At 43.4% G+C, this 19,849-nt stretch overlaps 3 protein-coding genes across 4 annotated transcripts in view; 2 read left to right on the plus strand and 1 right to left on the minus strand.

Moving 5' to 3' along the window:
- The window catches only part of LOC143286458 (dimethylaniline monooxygenase [N-oxide-forming] 2-like), a 35,521-nt gene extending 34,534 nt beyond the window's left edge, over nt 1–987 (plus strand). For both annotated transcript variants that reach the window (XM_076594027.1, XM_076594028.1), the window contains one exon: nt 618–987. In XM_076594027.1, the coding sequence (XP_076450142.1) occupies nt 618–965 (348 nt within the window). In that variant the 3' untranslated portion in view covers nt 966–987. The remainder of the gene's footprint in view (nt 1–617) is intronic.
- LOC143286786 (uncharacterized) overlaps nt 1–19,849 on the plus strand; it is a 289,541-nt gene that overhangs the window by 66,159 nt on the left and 203,533 nt on the right. The gene's annotated exons all lie outside the window — the stretch shown is intronic.
- LOC143286785 (lipoxygenase homology domain-containing protein 1-like) overlaps nt 9,047–19,849 on the minus strand; it is a 175,152-nt gene continuing 164,349 nt past the window's right edge. The window contains 8 exon segments of the mRNA XM_076594567.1: nt 9,047–9,887; nt 10,570–10,654; nt 10,656–10,762; nt 12,507–12,619; nt 14,946–15,113; nt 17,967–18,105; nt 18,576–18,755; nt 19,168–19,398. Of these exon segments, the coding sequence (XP_076450682.1) occupies nt 9,703–9,887; nt 10,570–10,654; nt 10,656–10,762; nt 12,507–12,619; nt 14,946–15,113; nt 17,967–18,105; nt 18,576–18,755; nt 19,168–19,398 (1,208 nt within the window). The 3' untranslated portion in view covers nt 9,047–9,702.

Consider the following 19,849-nt stretch of genomic DNA (forward strand, 5'->3'; position numbering starts at 1 on the left):
ACAGCAGTAATGACAGAAGAAATGTGCACACACAGCAGTAATGACAGAAGAAATGTGCACACACAGCAGTAATGACAGAAGAAATGTGCACACAGCAGCAATGACAGAAGGAATGTGCACACAACAGCAGTAATGACAGAAGGAATGTGCACACGGCAGTAATGACAGAAGGAATGTGCACACAACAGCAGTAATGACAGAAGGAATGTGCACACAGCAGTAATGACAGAAGGAATGTGCACACACAGCAGCAATGACAGAAGAAATGTGCACACAGCAGCAATGACAGAAGAAATGTGCACACACAGCAGCAATGACAGAAGAAATGTGCACACAGCAGTAATGACAGAAGGAATGTGCACACAGCAGTAATGACAGAAGAAATGTGCACACACCAGTAATGACAGAAGAAATGTGCACACAGCAGTAATGACAGAAGAAATGTGCACACAGCAGTAATGACAGAAGAAATGTGCACACAGCAGCAATGACAGAAGGAATGTGCACACACAGCAGTAATGACAGAAGAAATGTGCACACAGCAGCAATGACAGAAGGAATGTGCACACACAGCAGCAATGACAGAAGAAAGATCAACGCGCCATTGTCTTTTTCAGTTCTACGCCCTGCTCTATGCGGACTCCATTGCCAAGGAGCTGGGTGTGGCGCCTGACTGGTGGCGACTCCTGCTTCGGGGCGACGTGAAGATGGCCCTGGCTGTGGTGTTCGGGCCTGCCTATCCCTTTCACTACCGTCTGCTGGGGCCTCACGCCTGGCCAGGAGCTCGGGAAGCCACGGAAAAGGCGTACAGAGAAACCGTGTATTCCTTCCAGCATCGCGAGGTGAAGGAGGGTGTGAAGGAAGCAGCTAGGAGGACGGAGAATTCGTGGGGACATCGATCCTTGGGATTTCTGGTGTTTGTGGTGCCTGTGCTTCTGGCTTATGTGTGTCGTTTTTGGCCTTGATTGATTTGATTGTGAAGCGATGGCTCTGTTTCAGTTTCAGTTTCAGTTTCACTTTCTCAAGGAGGCGTCACTGCGTTCGGACAAATCCATACACGCTACACCACATCTGTTGAGCAGATGCCTGACCAGCAGCATAACCCAACGCGCTTAGTCAGGCCTCGAGTGCATGCTTACATATTTGTGTACCTATGAAAGTGGATTTCATTTTACGTAATTTCGCCAGAGGACAACACTCTCGTTGCCATGGGTTCTTTTTCAGTGCGCCAAGTGCGTGCTGCACACGGGACCTCGGTTTATCGTCTCATCCAAAAGACTAGACGCTCAGTTTGATTTTCCAGTCAAACTTAGGAGAAAGGGCGAGAGCGGGATTCGAACCCACACCCTCACGGACTCTCTGTATTGGCAGCTGAGCGTCTTAACCATTCTGCCACCTTCCTCCTTGGCTCTGACATGTGCTAAGTCATTCACATATCGTATTGTGGGTTTTTTTGTGGATTAAAAATTTTTCTTCTTCTTCTTCTTTTGCGTTCGTGGGCTGCAACTCCCACGTTCACTCGTATGCACACGAGTGGGCTTTTACGTGTATGACCGTTTTTACCCCGCCATGTAGGCAGCCATACTCCGTTTTCGGGGGTGTGCATGCTGGGTATGTTCTTGTTTCCATAACCCACCGAACGCCTGACATGGATTACAGGATCTTTAACGTACGTATTTGATCTTCTGCTTGCATATACACACGAAGGGGGTTCAGGCACTAGCAGGTCTGCACATATGTTGACCTGGGAGATCGTAAAAATCTCCACCCTTTACCCACCAGGCGCCGTCACCGTGATTCGAACCCGGGACCCTCAGATTGACAGTCCAACGCTTTAACCACTCGGCTATTGCGCCCGTCAAATATTTTTTTCAATTTTTAGAATTAAAAACAAAATTTCAGTAATCACAAGAGATTTCTCTGTGTATTTAAACTTCGGGCTGTTCCACCCGCACTCGAGGGACAGCACGTCACTACAGTGCAGCACCACCCATATGGATTTTTTCTTTCTTTTTTTTCTACCTGCAAGCGTTTTGGTTTTCCTATCAATAGGGATTTTTTTTTTTCAATACAAAATTTTCCCGGTGACAACCCTTTTGTTGCTGAGGGTTCTTTCACAATTGCAAGTGCATGCTGCAGACGGGACCACAGTTTATCGTCTCGTCCAAATGACTGACTGTAGCGTCCAGCTCAAGGTTTTAGTGGAGGGGGAAGTAAATTAATACTGGCCAATGTTGGGATTTGATCCTGTGCTTTCAGATTATTTTCACCCTCCTAGGTGGACGTGCTACCACTTGGCCGCTACTCCACTCTCTGTTCTCATGTGGCCACAGGGAGAGATGTGACTGGACTCTGCATACAGATTAGAACTTGTGATTGTTCATGCATGTCTGTAAACTGAAATGTCACATATTGTACCATGCAAATTCATACATTTGCTGTATATATATATGATTGATGTATGAATTCCACTTTTAGCTAGGGGCCTCGGGCTTAAAATATGAAAACAATAACATCCCCAATATTCTATATTCATTTTTGTATTTGTATTTGCATCTCTCTTTCTCTCCCTGTGTGTGTGTGTGTGTGTGTGTGTGTGTGTGTGTGTGTGTGTGTGCAGACATATCTCATTGCTTTCCAATGTTTCATTCTCACAGGCATACATGTTCACACAACCCACCAGTAAAGCAGCATTCCAACAATTCAAGTCGGAAAACAGTAAAGGAAAACCAAGAAGCATTAAAACAAGATTAATATTCATTTATTTTTTTTACTAGTGCAGTTCCCCTTGCCAGGATAAAAGACAACATGTTATTCACAAATGACTGTTATACATGGTGTTTATCATGAGTTTCGGTTCATTTGTCATTTAAAAAAAAAAGTATCCATACATATATAAACAATAAATAAGCTAGGTAAAAGTATACAGTATTGATCAACACACTGGACTGAATGTATAATAACAAAAAAATCAGACCCGGTACAGTTACACCCAACATGAAATCATAGATTTATATTACATGTAAATGATTCTAGTACCATGAAAAGGCTCAAGTGACTGCGAATATATATGAATTCATATGTACTAATCCCTATAAGGGCTTTGTTTATAATGGTCGCAGGATCCTACAAATAAACAAATAATATTTCAATACAGAATCCATTCCACTTTTAGTGTACGTATCCCACAGCCTTTACTATTACCAATTCTACTGACAGACACAGTTGTCAAGTATCAGTATCGGTAACTCAAGGAGGCGTCACTGCGTTTGGACAAATCCATATACGCTACACCACACCTGCCAAACAGATGCCTGACCAGCAGCGTAACCCAACGCGCTTAGTCAGGCCTTGAGCTGTCAACCCCTAAGGAAAAGGCAACCAATCAATCATTGCCCCCCCCCCTCGCCCCCCAAAAACCAAAACGAAACAACAATAACAAAACAAACAAGCAAAAACCAACAACAAAAAACACCCCCCCCCCCCCCAACATCAACAACAAAGCAACCAAAAAACATAGACACACACTTAAAGCTTTTTTCAGAACAGAAACAGTTGTTACATCAATGGTAAAGAAAAACAACCAGCTCATGGTACATGTTACTAAAAACCAGATCAAAGGCATCTTGTCTCATGCTGTGTTTCTGTAACTGATAACAGCACGGATTTGGAATGGACCTCGAGGTCTGCTACAAAAACCACAATGAGGAATCATTCTTTCCAGCATCATTCGCAGCCTGACAGTATGATTCTGGAGAGTCATCATGTTACAAAACCTCATGATCTTGAGGCCACATCCACTCTCTGTTTGTTAGAAAGTCCACTCTGATGTAGACAATCTGACCTGGTGTTCTGTTACATAAATGATTCTTGCCTCAACCAACAGGCTCAGGTGATTGAGAATATGAATTCATCATAGGTACTTATCCAACAAGAATTAATTCATACAGGTCCCATGATCCTACAAATATAATATTTTTTTATACAGAAGCAATATACAAATACTACACGGCATTGGACTCATTTGGCCTAGCTGTCACAGCCACTGATTTTCATTAGTCAACAGCAAGGAAAAAGCGAACATGGGTTAACAACAAAGAAGCACTTTGGAATAAATGTACAACATGTGTCCACAAGGGTGGCCAGGGGTTTTTCATGGTGATGTGGCTGTCAGTAGTTTGACCAGAATCAAGGAATGGTGTTAGCCCGCTGTACACCAGAGTGGAAATGTTGACCCAAAACGATCTGGAACTCCTCCAGATTCAAAGAGTGAAGGGTTAACACCCTGCACAATCATATATGTCTTGGGGGACACCGCTGCTGCCATGCCCAAGAACGAGTGTGTATTGTGTGTGTGTGTGTGTGTGTGTGTGAATGAAAATCAGAATCATTCCATGAATAATGCTAAACAGAATCAGAATCATTCCATGAATAATGCTAAACAGAATCAGAATCATTCCATGAATAATGCTAAACAGAATCATTCCATGAATAATGCTAAACAAAGATATATACAGGAATACACCAGTTACAATGAGGATCTGGTAACAGATAAAGCTATCTTTTCACACACATAAGAAGGCAGACATTTTTTTGGTTACATATCTATGCCTCAAGAACCCTTTCAGGAAACGATCAACATCATCATCGTCATCATCATCATCACCATCATCATCATCATCATCACAGACACCAAGTAATCAGTATGTGCAGCATTCCAATTCATATCCATATGATATCGTCAATTAAGCATTGTACTTCATACACAACTATGACATTTGACAACATTACACAGCTATAATATTTCAAGCAGTCCACTTCATACATAACTATGACATCTGACAACATTACACAACTATAATATTCTAAGCATTCCACTTCACACATAACTATGACATTCGACAACATTAACTATAAAATTTGATATCTAAGCATTCCATTCCATACATAACTAAAATATTTTACAACATTATACGACCATAATATCTTAAGCATTCCACCCCATACATAACTATAATCTTTTACAACATTATACGACTAAAATATTTCAAGCAATCCACTCCCTACACAGCTAGAATTTTATATGCGTCCCATTTCTGATCTAAGTATTTTCTCTTCTGTAACTATAATGTTTTAAGCATTCTACTTCTTGCGTAATGACGACATTACAGGTGTTACTATCCTCTTTCTTCTCCTGCCTTTGTGTGGCCATGCTGATGGTATGGCCAGTGCAGGAATGCCAGGCAGCGTCCATCCAAAGAAACTTTTCCACTGACCCACGACATCTGGTGACAACCATGCTAGCCAGTAAACGCTCAGTATTTCCACTCAACTGCAAATGACGTGAGCTGAAGAATGGATTTTTCTGGACTGGCATTTAAATTATTCATTTCATCTGGACGGGTTTAATCTCCATAACATGAGGGCAACAAGCAGATGTATACACAGGCAACATACACTACTGATATATTAAAAAAACATGTCTTAAAAATATCACAGAGATCTGTGGAAACAATGTAGAGATCTATTGTTTGGTATCACCATTTCAATTAAACCAAACGAAAAAAACAAACACGCTTACTCATGCATGCATGCAAACGCACATGCACACAGACACAGGCATGCACACACACACACACACACACACACAGGCATGCACACACACACACACACATAGACACACACACAGGCATGCACACACAGACGCACACACATGTACACGCACACACACACACACAAGCACAAGCACACACACACACACACTCACACACACAAACACCAACACACAGTTAAGCCCTATGTCATAACCCACACAGACCACGTTGTGCAGTGGTCACCAACAAGAACAGTCAAAATACTGCTGCCTGAAAGAACTGGACACACACACACACACACACACACACACACACACACACACACACACACACTGACCCCCAGTGCATGTCAACCCCTCAGACTGAACATACCCCACAAGGAATGGTTAACTAACTAACATCACATCTGCTTGAAAAGTATATTCCCTCATTCTCCTGCTCTCCCTCCATCTTACACACACACACACACACACATGCACAAACACACACACACACACACACACACACACACACATGTACACAAACACACAAACACACACACAACTGTACACATAAACACATATGTTGTACATATTTTCGTTTTCACATCAAAAATCACTTTAGTGAACAGACATTATTAAATTAATGACCAACCAACACGCACACAACTACACAGAGATATTTCTTAAAAATGCTCAAGGTACTGAGGTAAAAATCACAACTCAACAATTAGAGCCATACAGAAATTACACAAACAACAAGTAGCACTTGAAACCAGCATAAGACACCAAAAACAAGGGGGACAAAAAAAAAAAAAACAGAAAAAATTTGGTGGTGAGCACAAATTCTTCTATCACAGAAAATAACGCACCGTGTTTTGATTCCACGCTCTCATCACAAACTGGTGTCAAAACGACGCAGCACAAGTGGTGTGTTCTCAAATGCGCAGGAAAAAGTAAGGCAGTGACGGAATCCTTGACAATGAGCCCGGCAGTGCAATACACTGCTATTTTAAATGAAAAAACAAACAAAAAAACAAACAAACAAAAAAGTGTAAATATAATCTAATAATAAAGAGTTCAATACATAGGTTAAAAATAAATCTGTTTCAAATAATTCTTCTTCTTTTTTTTAAATAAAAACAAGTGTAAACATAATTCATAGATGAACAATTCAATACACAGGTTAAAAAAGCAACAACAAACAATCACACAATCAAAAAGACAGAATGAAAGGCGACAGCACATGACATGGCATTCTAATTGGAACTTCTCCTTCTTCTGCTTCTGCGTACGTGGGCTTCAACTCCCACGTTCACTCGTATATACGCGAGTGGGCTTTTTACGTGTATGACCATTTTCACCCCGCCATGTAGGCAGCCATACTCCGCTTTTGGGGGTGTGCATGCTGGGTATGTTCTTGTTTCCATAACCCACCAAACGCTGACATGGATTACAGGATCTTTAACGTGCGTATTTGAGCACGTATTTGAAGGGGGTTCAGGCACTAGCAGGTCTGCACATATGTTGACCTGGGAGATCATAAAAATCTCCACCCTTTATCCACCAGGCGCCATCACTGTGATTCGAACCCGGGACCCTCAGATCGAAAGTCCAACGCTTTAACCATTCGGCTAGGGTGCCCGTCATTCTAACTGGAACAATTTCCAACTGATTCAAGAGGAAAAGGTTTCTTCAAACGAATGTTTCGCTTCAAGACCCCAAAAAACCCCAAACAAACAATGAATAGTGTCTGAAGTCACCTTTCCCATGCTGTATCCTTGTCTTGCCTGTCTCAAACCCCCTTCCAATTCACACGCACTAAAGCACACGATTCGTTTCTAACACACAGAATATATCAGTCTTCCAGCGCACACATAATACGCGCCAACTCGCACAGATGACATTCTAGCAAGACACAAGTGAAAGAGATCAGAACAGATTAAGGGGGGGGGAAGGCAAACCATGTGTGGTTAAAGCACTGACCTACATGTCCATGTAGGTGATCCAGACAAAAAAACAAAACCCAGTACCTTTGTGGTACGGATGACGAATGCAAGACTTGTCACAGCTGAATATGGCACATGACTTTACACTAGATCTGTTCATAAGACACAAGTAATGGGAAACGCTGACAATATCAGTTTACTTCTTAAGATGGTAAAGAAAACAAACAAACAAACAAAAACACACCAAAAAACACAAACTCTACCTCACTCAAAAACTGGAACTTAAGAAATTACAGACATTAGAATACATAATGTGTAACAAAAGTAAACAGAATAAAAACACACACACTGAGAAACTTCAAATATGAAAGTAATGTTTTGGGAAAAACACCAACAACAAAAAACCAACAAACAGAAACACCCAGACATAAAAGATTTGATGCGGTTTCAGTTTTGATTTCTGCTCGTTCAGCAGACGAAGCAACCTGGGCACTGTGAAAATGCTACCACGAGTTCACCGTCTGTCAAACCTGTGACGCACAGTGTCACAAACAGCGCAGGTTTTACCAACATCCTCCCACCGACCCTCCCCCACTCCCCCACCTCCAATCCAAAGGCGAGGGCAAACGGACACACACAGACTAGCACTATGACAGCGGCAACAGAAACAGATTTCCAAGGCACAATGGAAAGAAGAGAAAAGACGCCAGGAGCTGAATGAAGAATACCCCACAGCCACACGGAACAGAACCCTCAACGACAGCTGAACATCCTGAACTGTTGGGACATCCGATGCCAGCACAGTATGACAGTATCTCACCTGTCAACCCCCACACCACAGCAACATCAATCACACCTGTCAACCCCCCCACCACAGCAACATCAATCACACCTGTCAACCCCCTCATCACAGTAACATCAATCACACCTGTCAACCACTCCCATCACACCAACATCAATCACACCTGTCAACCCCCACACCACAGCAACATCTATCAAACCTGTCAAACCCCCCAGCACAGTAACATCAATCACACCTGTCAACCCCCCCACCACAGCAACATCAATCATACCTGTCAAACCCCCCAGCACAGTAACATCAATCACACCTGTCAACCCCCCCACCACAGCAACATCAATCACACCTGTCAACCCCCCACCACACCAACATCAATCACACCTGTCAACCCCCCCACCACAGCAACATCAATCACACCTGTCAACCCCCTCATCACAGTAACATCAATCACACCTGTCAAGCCCCCCACCACAGCAACATCAATCACACCTGTCAACCCCCTCATCACAGCAACATCAATCACACCTGTCAACCCCCTCATCACAGCAACATCAATCACACCTGTCAACCCCCTCATCACAGCAACATCAATCACACCTGTCAACCACTCCCATCACACCAACATCAATCACACATGTCAACCCCCCACCACACCAACATCAATCATACCTGTCAACCCCCACTGTAGCAACATCAAAAAACACTGATGGCAGTATTTACATACATATCCCCCCCAGCCCCCTCCCCCTCCAAAAAAACAACAACAAAACAACAACAACAAAAAAACAACCAAACAGTTGTACCTCTAATATCAACATTCTTGACAAAAACAAGACGACCTGAAAAAGAAGCCATGCTGGATCCGTTAGTAAAACAGAAAACGTAACACTGTTTTAATAAGCCATGATCACACTTCAACAATTACACATCATTCAAAGCCATGCTTTTTTTTTGTTTTTGTTTTATCATATCTTCCCTAAAAACTTTTACCCAGAAATTTCTTAACAAAAAAATCCCTGCAACACGAAACTGTGGTGCGAAACAATAGGTAGCAGAGAACTGTAATGCTATGAGATGCAATAATGAGATGCAATAATGGAACACACTCCAACAACCCAGTCCAGTACGTGTTCCAACTCCCACTGCCCAAGTCTTCATCCAAGCTGCAGATCATCGCAATGCCACGCAATGCAATATGACGCTTTCCGAAAGTCCAGGCCACCACCCCAAGAGGTACGTTTTCCCACCCAAAGCCAGTTTCCATCCATGACGCAAAGCACTGCAACACCCTGCCATGCAGTAACACAGTGCGTTCCAATCCAGTCCAGCCGAGCAGCATGCGTTCTCTCCCAGTCTTCCATCAGTCCCTCGCTGTCAGCCAGCTAATCGGATTTGGGGAAGAGGTCCCTGGCGATTTCGTTGTCTCCCTTGTCGCGGTCGAACCACTTGCCGCAGGGGAAGACGGTGGTGGCGCTGGTTCCCATGTTGACGATCTCCACATGGTCCAGGAACCAGCCCGGTCGGAACCCGCTGTTGTCGTGCTCTATGTGCACTTTGGTCAGCTCACCTGTACACACACACACAGAGACAAAAACACATACGCACACACACATGCACGCACACGCACACATACACATCTGTGGTAAGCAGTTCGGCTCGCATCATTGTTTCACTGTCAGCAGTTGTGTACCTTCTTGCCCATGTTTTTCAAAGGGAATACTTATTCTGTACAATGTTTTTGGAAAGTTATTTCTAAAGTTATGGTCAAACTTTCAAAGGCTTTAATTCACAGCCCTATTTCTACATTCTTTTGATGTAATTTGAGTTCATGGTTTTAGTAATTATTATCAGTATTTGTGTTCATGGTTATAGTAATTATTATCAGTATTGAATTGTTACTATGAAATTTAATTGCATGTTAGTTATGCATTTTTTAGTCCTTTTTTTAAATTTTTAACCTGTTCTGTTTTTCCTGACTTCTCTCCCACCTCCTGTTTCTAAATTGTCTATCATCACTAATAGTGAAAAGATGCTAAATAAAAGAATGAAAACACATGGATAAAAACACATACACATACGTACACAAACACACACAGATAACAACACACACACACACACACACACACACACACACAGAAACACACACACACCCAACACACACATACACACACACACACCCATCCCCACCCCCACAACCCCCCTCCCCCCCCAACACACACACACACACAAATCACAGATCCAGATCTCACCAAGATCCAACGCTTCAAGCTGGAACTTGTCCACCTGGTTGCGCTCAAAGAGGTCCCGGAAGCGCTGTTTCAGGGGCCGGGGGCCCGGTGTCCCCGTTCACGCCGTAGATGATGATGGTGACGTTGGCGTTGGTGCCCGCCCCCTTCATGTCGCCAGTGTGCACCACCACCTCGTACTTCACTGGGGCCAGGTCTGCAGCAACAATGACAACGACAGTGTGGAATGTTAGTCAGGAGTGGAGGGGGGAGAGTGTGTGTGTGTGTGTGTGGGGGGGGGGGGGTGTGGGGGGGATGAGGTACTGACCTGCGTCTGACATCCCAGAGTATGAGCATCGAGACAGCAGCAAAGCAGAGAGAGAAAGCAGTGCGGTGAATGTTTGACCCCAAGTCAACTTCATCACATCATCACACACAACATATGGATATAGTATATCCAAACTGTATAGTGTTGATATCAAAATACTGACCAGTGCCCTTGTGGCACAGTCCCACAGACCCCATCCCATATCCTGCAGTCCTGCCCCACCTTTGACGCTCTGAGACGCCAGGCATGGCCCAGCCAGGTGGAGCTCCAGGAGAAACTGTGGGGACCGGTGGGGTCCCTGCGACGGACCGCGGACTTCACTGTCCTGACCAGACTGAAAATCTAGCGTGGCCAGGGAATGTGGAAGAAGAAGAAGAAGAAGAAGAAGAAGAGAAGCATAGTGTTGTATTTCTCCTTTTTATCACAACAGATTTCTCTGTGTGAATTTCAGGCTGCTCTCCCCAGGGAGAGCGCGTCGCTACACTGAGAGCGCCACCCATTTTTTGTTTTTTTTCTGTCTGCAATTTTTTTTTCTTTTCCTATCAAAGTGGATTTTTTCTACAGAATTTTGCCAGGGACAACTCTTTTGTTGCCTTGGGTTATTTTAAGTGCGCTAAGATCATGCTGCACACAGAACCTCGGTTTATCATTTCATCAAAATAATTAGCATCCAAATCACCACTCAAGGTCTAGAAGAGAGGGAGAAATTACTGGTGACTATGGGATTCAAACCAGTGTGCTCCGGTTGTCTCACACACCCACACATACACACATACATACACACACACACACTGGTCTAATATCATTTACAGTGAAAAGATGTTAAACTAAAGAACGAAACACACACACACACACACACACACACACACACATTGACACACACTGATTCGGAAGACTCACTTTTGGCCTTGGCCATCTGACTTTCCTGAGCCTGCTTGGTCTCGCACACATGCACGCACACACTCATGCACACACACACACACACAAGTTTCAGTTTCAGTTTCAATTTCTCAGGGAGGTGTCATTGCGTTCGGACAAATCCTCATACACCACACCACATCTGCTAGGCAGATGCCGGACCAGCAACAAAACCCAACGGCCCTTAGTCAGGCCTTGAGTGCATGCACATATATCTGTGTACCTATCAGAGGGGATTGTTTATACATCATTTTAACAGAGGACAACATTCTCGTTGCCATGGGTTCTTTTTCAGTGCGCCAAGCACACAGAACCTCGGTTTATCAAATCATCCAAATGACTAGATGCTCAGTTTGATTTTCCAGTCAAACTTGGGAGAAAGGGCATGAGCTTTGACACACACACACACACACACACACACACACACTCAGGTAGCCATTTTCATGAAACTTGGTATCGGCGACACAGAGCAGTGCCCCTGCAGAACAGGCAGCCAGACAACAGAACATCTGTTGCAGTCCTACCCGCTCCACCAAGCGCTCCGAGAGAAAACCTGGCCCAACCCAATCCCAGCAACCCGGAAGCTCTACGGAGGACTGGAGGACCTGCGACGTACTGTCACCTTCGTCGAGGAGACGGGGGAATCCATCTGATAAATGATGAACGAGACAACAACAACAACACACACACTGAAACACTGACTGGGAAGACTCACTTTTGGCCTTGGCCATCAGACTTTCCTGGACCTGCTTGGCCTCGCAGACCTTGCCGTCCTTCTTGGAGATCTTGGGCATGATGGGGACCCAGGCCTTGCAGGGGAACGTGTACCTGATGTGGACACCAGTCACATGGGTGGTTATGGCCCAACACACTACACAGGGTCGCATCAGGACATTTAATAATAATAATAATAATGGTATTTATATAGCGCTGAATCTCGTGCAGAGACAAATCAAAGCGCTTTCGCACCAGTCATTCACACGCATGCATAACTCTAAAACTGGAGAAAACTGAAGACAAGGAAGAGGCAGGGAAGGGAGGCTATTTTGGGAAGAGGTGGGTTTTAAGGCCAGACTTGAAAGAGCTGAGTGTGGAGACTTGACGAAGCGACAGAGGAAGTTCATTCCAGTTGCAAGGTCAAGAGACAGAGAAAGAACGGCTGTGCAGGCCCGCTTTCATCTGACTTTTGTCAGGGTTCCCTGGCTATCCCTTATAATATTCCTTGTGACCCCCGGTACACTTGGTAATGAAGACATATTCTATTCTATTCTATCTTTAGAGAGAAATGTAAGCACATCTCCATTTCTTTTTTTACCAAGTCATCAAAAAGCTATAATCTCGCATGGAAATCGCCATTCTGACGAAAGGATTTTGAACAATTTCGGTGACTATTTTTGCAAGTTTACAAGATATATTTGGTTTTATAATCACACACATTATTTGCTTTAGTCTCCTATATTGACTTTGAGCATATTTCTTGTAATATATCTGCCATTACATTTTTGAACTGATCCATTTATAAACTCTGTTGAAAAGTTGTCTGAACAAAAGCAGTGCACACCCACAGAAGCCAGTTACGGTAGTCGGCTGCGCATGTCATGTCATGGTATGACCTACTTTTAGCTATGCGAGCAATGAAAAAACCGCAGGCTGCACACCCTCCCTAACGTTGCTTATTGTCTCGCCGAATACATACAGCCATATCAGGACATCTGATATTGCTGCCTCCCCTCCCCCCAACCACCACCCCACCCCCTGTTGCTTTTTTGACTCACTTGTGTAAACAAAGTGAGTCTATGTTTTAACCTCATGTTCGGTTGTCTGTGTGTGTGTGTGTGTGTGTGTGTGTGTCCCTGTGTATCTGTGTGTCCATGGTAAACTTTAACATTGCCATTTTCTCTGCAAATACTTTGTCAGTTGACACCAAATTTGGCATAAAAATAGGAAAAATTCAGTTCTTTCCTGTCATCTTGTTTAAAACAATATTGCACCTCTGGGATGGGCACAAAAAAATTAAAAAAAGAAGCCTAATTATATGCAAACTGCATTTACTGTTATATTTATATTTTTTGTATTCTCTAAACTTGGCACTTTGACCTCTTATTCTGACACAACAACAACAAGATGAGTCATTATTATCATTTTTTGTTCAAACAGGAACTTCTTTTGCTAAGCATGGAATTTTTATTTATTTTGCAAACGTTTTGGTGCAGACAGTAAAGAAGGGAAATTACTCTGTAATTAATGCTAGGGGACTTAATTTGCTTTAAACTGATCTTTCTCATCTTAAAAAGCTTGGATTTTTTTTTAAAGTGTATCACAAGTGAGTCTTGAAGGCCTTGCCTCTCTTGTTTTCCTTGCAAAGAAGATTCTTTTCTTTCCAAACGGATACATTTCACAATCAGTCTGGCACGATATGTCATTGTCATACATCAATGCAAGGTTTCCTTTAAAGCAGAAACATCGGACAATGTTTCTTATTGTCCATCCGACTACACACAGCCTTATCAGGACTGCCCAACCAAATAAAAAAAGCTCAATCATGTTAAACACAAAACTCTGTCACATATGAAAGAAAACTTTTTTTTTAAGATACAATATCACTGCAGAAACATCTTCATAATGTAGTTGGCTAAACAGGTTCCAATATTTACTGTCCTTCCCGGATTGGCTTTCCTACTGGTTGCAATTACTGAGAAAATATTTTTTTTCTAACACAGATGATAATACTGGATATGATAAAACTGTGACCACACAGGACATGCCGAGACTCTGAAACTGTGATCAAATAGGACATGACAAGATAATAAAACTGTGATTATATTGGACATGATGAGAATATAAAACTGTGATAATATAGGACATGACGAGGTTATAAAACTGTCATTACACAGGACATGACGAGATTATAAAACTGTAATTATCGGCCGTAGCTACTTTCATTTTCTCCACAAAGGTGGATAGTAGTTTGCACAGGACAGGAATCGGACTCCCTGCCGGAGTCTGCACTAGTGGGTCACGGTAAAGTATGTGTAGTGAAACTGTGATTATATACTGGACATGACGAGACCATAAAACTGAAGTCAGGCGCTCATGAAACCAGACCATGACAACCAAGGACAAAGACAGGAACAAAAACCGCCCGGAAACTCACCGGTTTCCTGTGCTGGTGTCGGTGACCACCACCTCATGGCAGAACCAGGAGTCCTCCCTGTCCACAGGGTCCTGGATGGGCCGGTCCTCTCGCTCAAAGGCGCCCACGATGCACGACTCCAGCTTGCCCAGCGCCGAGGAGGTCAGGCTGAAGTTGTCCGTCTGACCCCTGGATGGGGGGAAGGGAGGATGGTGTCAGTGCACAGGAATGACAACGACACGCACACACACACACACACTGACACAATCAGACACAGACACAGATACACACAGACATAAACACACACACACACACACACATGTGCGCATGCTTCATCGGTCCAGACACACTATTGGTGTTTTTTTTTGGTTTTTTGTTGGGTTTTTTTAGGTGGATCATGCATTTACAGATGTTCTGATTTACAAGCAGTTCGTTGTGTATGAATAAAAACCCTTTGCTGCATCACCTACACACAATAGTTCGGCGTACAGGAAATGGACACGGTTCTGATTTGCAAGTCTGCAAACATTTTACCGCACCCCTTACACAAACAATTCAGTATAAAGAAATGGAAACGATCACGATTCACAAACTCTTTGCCTCATAATTTACGCAAAGAGTTCATTGTATATGAATGGAAGCAACCATGATTTACAGTCTGCAAACAACTGACTGCATCCCTTTACACAAACAGTTGAGTGTACAAGAACCGGAAACGGTCATGTTTCACAGTCTACAAACTAGTTACTGCATCATCTATACACTCAGAGTACATGGATGGAAACAATTATGATTTACTGTCTACAAACCCTTCACTGACCTCAATTACACACACAGTTCTGGGTATATGAATGGAAACGATCATGATTTGCAGTCTACAAACCCTTCACTGTCCTCAATTACACACAGTTCTGGGTATATGAATGGAGATGATCATGATTTACAGTCTACAGACTCTTTACTTCATCACCTACAGACAAGAGATAGGTTGGTGTACAGGAATTTCAAACAATCATCATTTACAGTCTACAGACTCTTTACTTCATCACCTACACACAACAGATTGGTTGGTGTGTAGGAATTTCAAACAATCATCATTTGCAGTCTGCAAACCATTAACTGTACCAGCTACACCACCTTCAACATGGTGTTAGTCAACATAAGAATAATAATAATAATAATTAAGTGCTCTTCTATAGCTCCCTTCCTTCAGAGAGATGCTCATAGTGCTTCCCCCCCAAAAAAAAGGGGGGAAAAAAGAAGAAAAAAACCTTTTCTCAAGAAAATTCAAATTACGTTTAGTGTATTTGTTTGTGCTTTCATATCTGTGAAACTGCATGATTGTTGCATATCTGTTAAGCATGTGGGTGTGTGTGTGTGTGTGTGTGTGTGTGTGTGTGTGTGTGTGTGTGTGTGTGTGTGTGTGTGTGTGTGTGTGTGTGTGTGTGTGTGTGTGTGTGTGTGTGTGTGTGTGTGAGTGAGTGAATGTGTGTCTGCATGTTTTACATTTATTTGCTTATTTATCATCATCATTGTCATTTCATTTTATTTTCATTTACTGTTATTATTATAATTTCTTTTTTTTAATTTTTTAATTTTAAAAATTAATTTAATTTAATTTTATCTTGTTTTATTATTATTATTTTTTTTTTCTCAAGGCCTGACTAAGCGCGTTGGGTTACGCTGCTTGTCAGGCGTCTGCTTGGCATATGTGGTGTAGCGTATATGGATTTGACCGAACGCAGTGACGCCTCCTTGAGCTACTGATACCGATACAAATAACCAATAACTCATGGCACTTCATAAACTCCATGTTACAAAAACAGAGGCACCAATCATCAAGAAAAAGAATCAGCCACAAAGAAACAATCAGTCACCATCCTCACATCTTGAACATCACACACATACACACACACACACACAAACAACACACACACACACACACACTCACACACACACACACACAAACACACAACACACACACTCACACACAAACAACACACACACACACACACACTCACACACACACACACAAACACACACACTCTCACACACACACACACACACACACACACCACATGCACACACACACACAATACACACACACACACACAACACACACAGATACACACACTCTCATACAACACACACACATACACTCAATCAACACATACACTCACACAACACACACACACACTCTCTCTCTCTGTGTCTATCTCACACACACAATACACACGCAAATACACACACACATATACCCCTCACCCACACATTGAACGAGAAAGATATGCAAACATTCCCAGAGAAGAGAGGTTACGTGATAATATATGAAGTTCTTGAAGATGAATTACATTTCTTAGATACATGTATCTTATTTCATAATTTGCGAAGCCATCTAATTAAAATTGTACAGCAGTATGATCATCAATCAAAAATGTAATCACTAGAAAAGCACAAAACAATATCCTAAAACCGAGTGATTTATTCAACTGCGATGACTGTCAAAAAAACACTCGCCAACTATTTGTATTTGTATTTGTATTTCTTTTTATCACAACAGATTTCTCTGTGTGAAATTCGGGCTGCTCTCCCCAGGGAGAGCGCGTCGCTACACTACAGCGCCACCCTTTTTTTTTTTTTTTTTCCCTGCGTGCAGTTTTATTTGTTTTTCCTATCGCAGTGGATTTTTCTACAGAATTTTGCCAGGAACAACCCTTTTGTTGCCGTGGGTTCTTTTACGTGCGCTAAGTGCATGCTGCACATGGGACCTCGGTTTATTGTCTCATCCGAATGACTAGCGTCCAGACCACCACTCAAGGTCTAGTGGAGGGGGAGAAAATAACGTCGGCTGAGCCGTGATTCGAACCAGCGCGTTCAGATTCTCTCGCTTCCTAGGCGGACGCGTTACCTCTAGGCCATCACACATGTATTTCATTGCATGCGTATCAGATGACCTTTTATTTCTTTGTTCCTTCTATTCTTTGTCGGGATTTTATGACAATTAATGAAGTCAAGTCAAGTCAAGTCAGAGAAAGCACCAACCTCCTGAGGATCTTGTTCTGGGCACTGTTGGTGAGAAGGAAGGCCTTGGAGGTGGACTTGGATCCCTCCAGGATCAGCCAGCCGTTGTGGATGGTGCCACCGTTCTTCTTGTCCGCCGTCGTCACCTCGATCTCGTACACTGCACCCACATCTCTTCTCTTCAGTTCAAAATAACTTTGTTGTCTGCTTCAAACTAAAATAGAAAATATTCTCTTTCGGCTCACTCAAAATTGCCCGTCAACAAATATCAAAGAGAAAAACGAATAACTGACACACCCTTCCCTGGTTACCGCGCACACATCAGTTGACATGTAAAAAGAAAAAAATTTCGGTAAGATATTATTACATTTTAAGATAGAGTGAAACAACTCTGTGTGTGTGTGTGTGTGTGTGTGTGTCGTGTGTGTGAGTGAGTGTGTGTGTGTGTGTGTGAGCGTGTGTGTGCGTGTGAGCATTTGGGACTTTTAAAATTTTTTTATAACTGATGATGAAGAAGGACGAGGACGCTACTAGATTTCCTCAGCTGAACGTTTCGGCCAGCCACGAAGACCCATACACCCTGACCCTGAACCCTGAACCTTGACCCCGGGTCACATCACGCCGACTCACCGACTTTCTCCTTGCCCCCAGCAGTGGTGGGCTTGGCGGCACTGGCACAGGTCAGCTCCCGCAGAATCTGCTTGTCGTCCTCACTCTTGGACAGCCAGCGGTCGCAGTGAAAGACGGACACCCTGTGTGAGGTCAGGTCCTCCACCTCCACACTGGACAGGTGCCAGGAGGCGCCGAACCCTGGGGGACACACAACACATCATCAACATCATGACACGTCGAACCCTGTGAAACACACATCATCAGCATGACGCGTCAAACCCTGTGAAACACACATCACACATCATCAACATCATGACACGTCAAACCCTGTGAAACACACATCACACATCAACATCATGACATGTCGAACCCTGTGAAACACACATCATCAACATCATGATGCGCCAAACCCTGTTTACACACATCATCACCATGACGTGTCAAACCCTGTGAAACACACATCAACATCATGACACGCCAAACCCTGTGAAACACACATCATCACCATGACGCGTCAAACCCTGTGAAACACACAACATCTGCCTCCCGTCCCTCCCCTGCACACACACACAGAGAAACGCCCCTCTCCACCCCCCCTCCCTCCACACACCTTTATTATCATGCCAGATTCGCAGCTTGCTGAGCTCCCCCAGGCTGAGGATGCCCTTGATGGTGAACACGTCCAGCTGCCCATTCTGGAACGGACTCTTGCCCGTCTCTGAGTCCTTCAGGTGCAGCTCCCCTGAGTCTCCGTTCAGCCCAAACAGAATCACGTACACGTTGGCATCCGTCCCCGCTCCTCTCACGTCCGATGTCTTGACGCTGATCTTGTAGTCCGTCCCTGGAACATAACAGGCACAGTGATCAGTTGTGTATGGGGCAAGAAATGTTAGAGGTCAGTGGTGTCGAATCGATGTTATTTCATGCGACGGAACAACAGACTGAGTCAGGGGTGTTTCGTGCAAGAACTGTGTTGAGCTGCAATCTAACGTCCAAGCAGAGTGGTCAGTTTTGTATAGGGCAAGAACTGTGGTCAGTGGTGTAGAGACACTGTTATTTCATGCGATAGAATAACAGACTTGATGTTGAGCTGCAATCTAACGTCCAAGCAGAGTGGTCAGTTTTGTATAGGGCAAGAACTATCAGAGGCCAGTGGTGTAGAGTCGCTATTATTTCATGCGATAGAATAACAGACTCGATGTTGAGCTGCAATCTAACGACCAGGCACAGAGTGGTCAGTTGTGCAAAGGGCAAGAACTGTGGTCAGTGGTGTAGAGACACTGTTATTTCAT

Source organism: Babylonia areolata, chromosome 10 (assembly GCF_041734735.1).
Source record: "Babylonia areolata isolate BAREFJ2019XMU chromosome 10, ASM4173473v1, whole genome shotgun sequence".
NCBI classification, from domain to species: domain Eukaryota; kingdom Metazoa; phylum Mollusca; class Gastropoda; order Neogastropoda; family Buccinidae; genus Babylonia; species Babylonia areolata.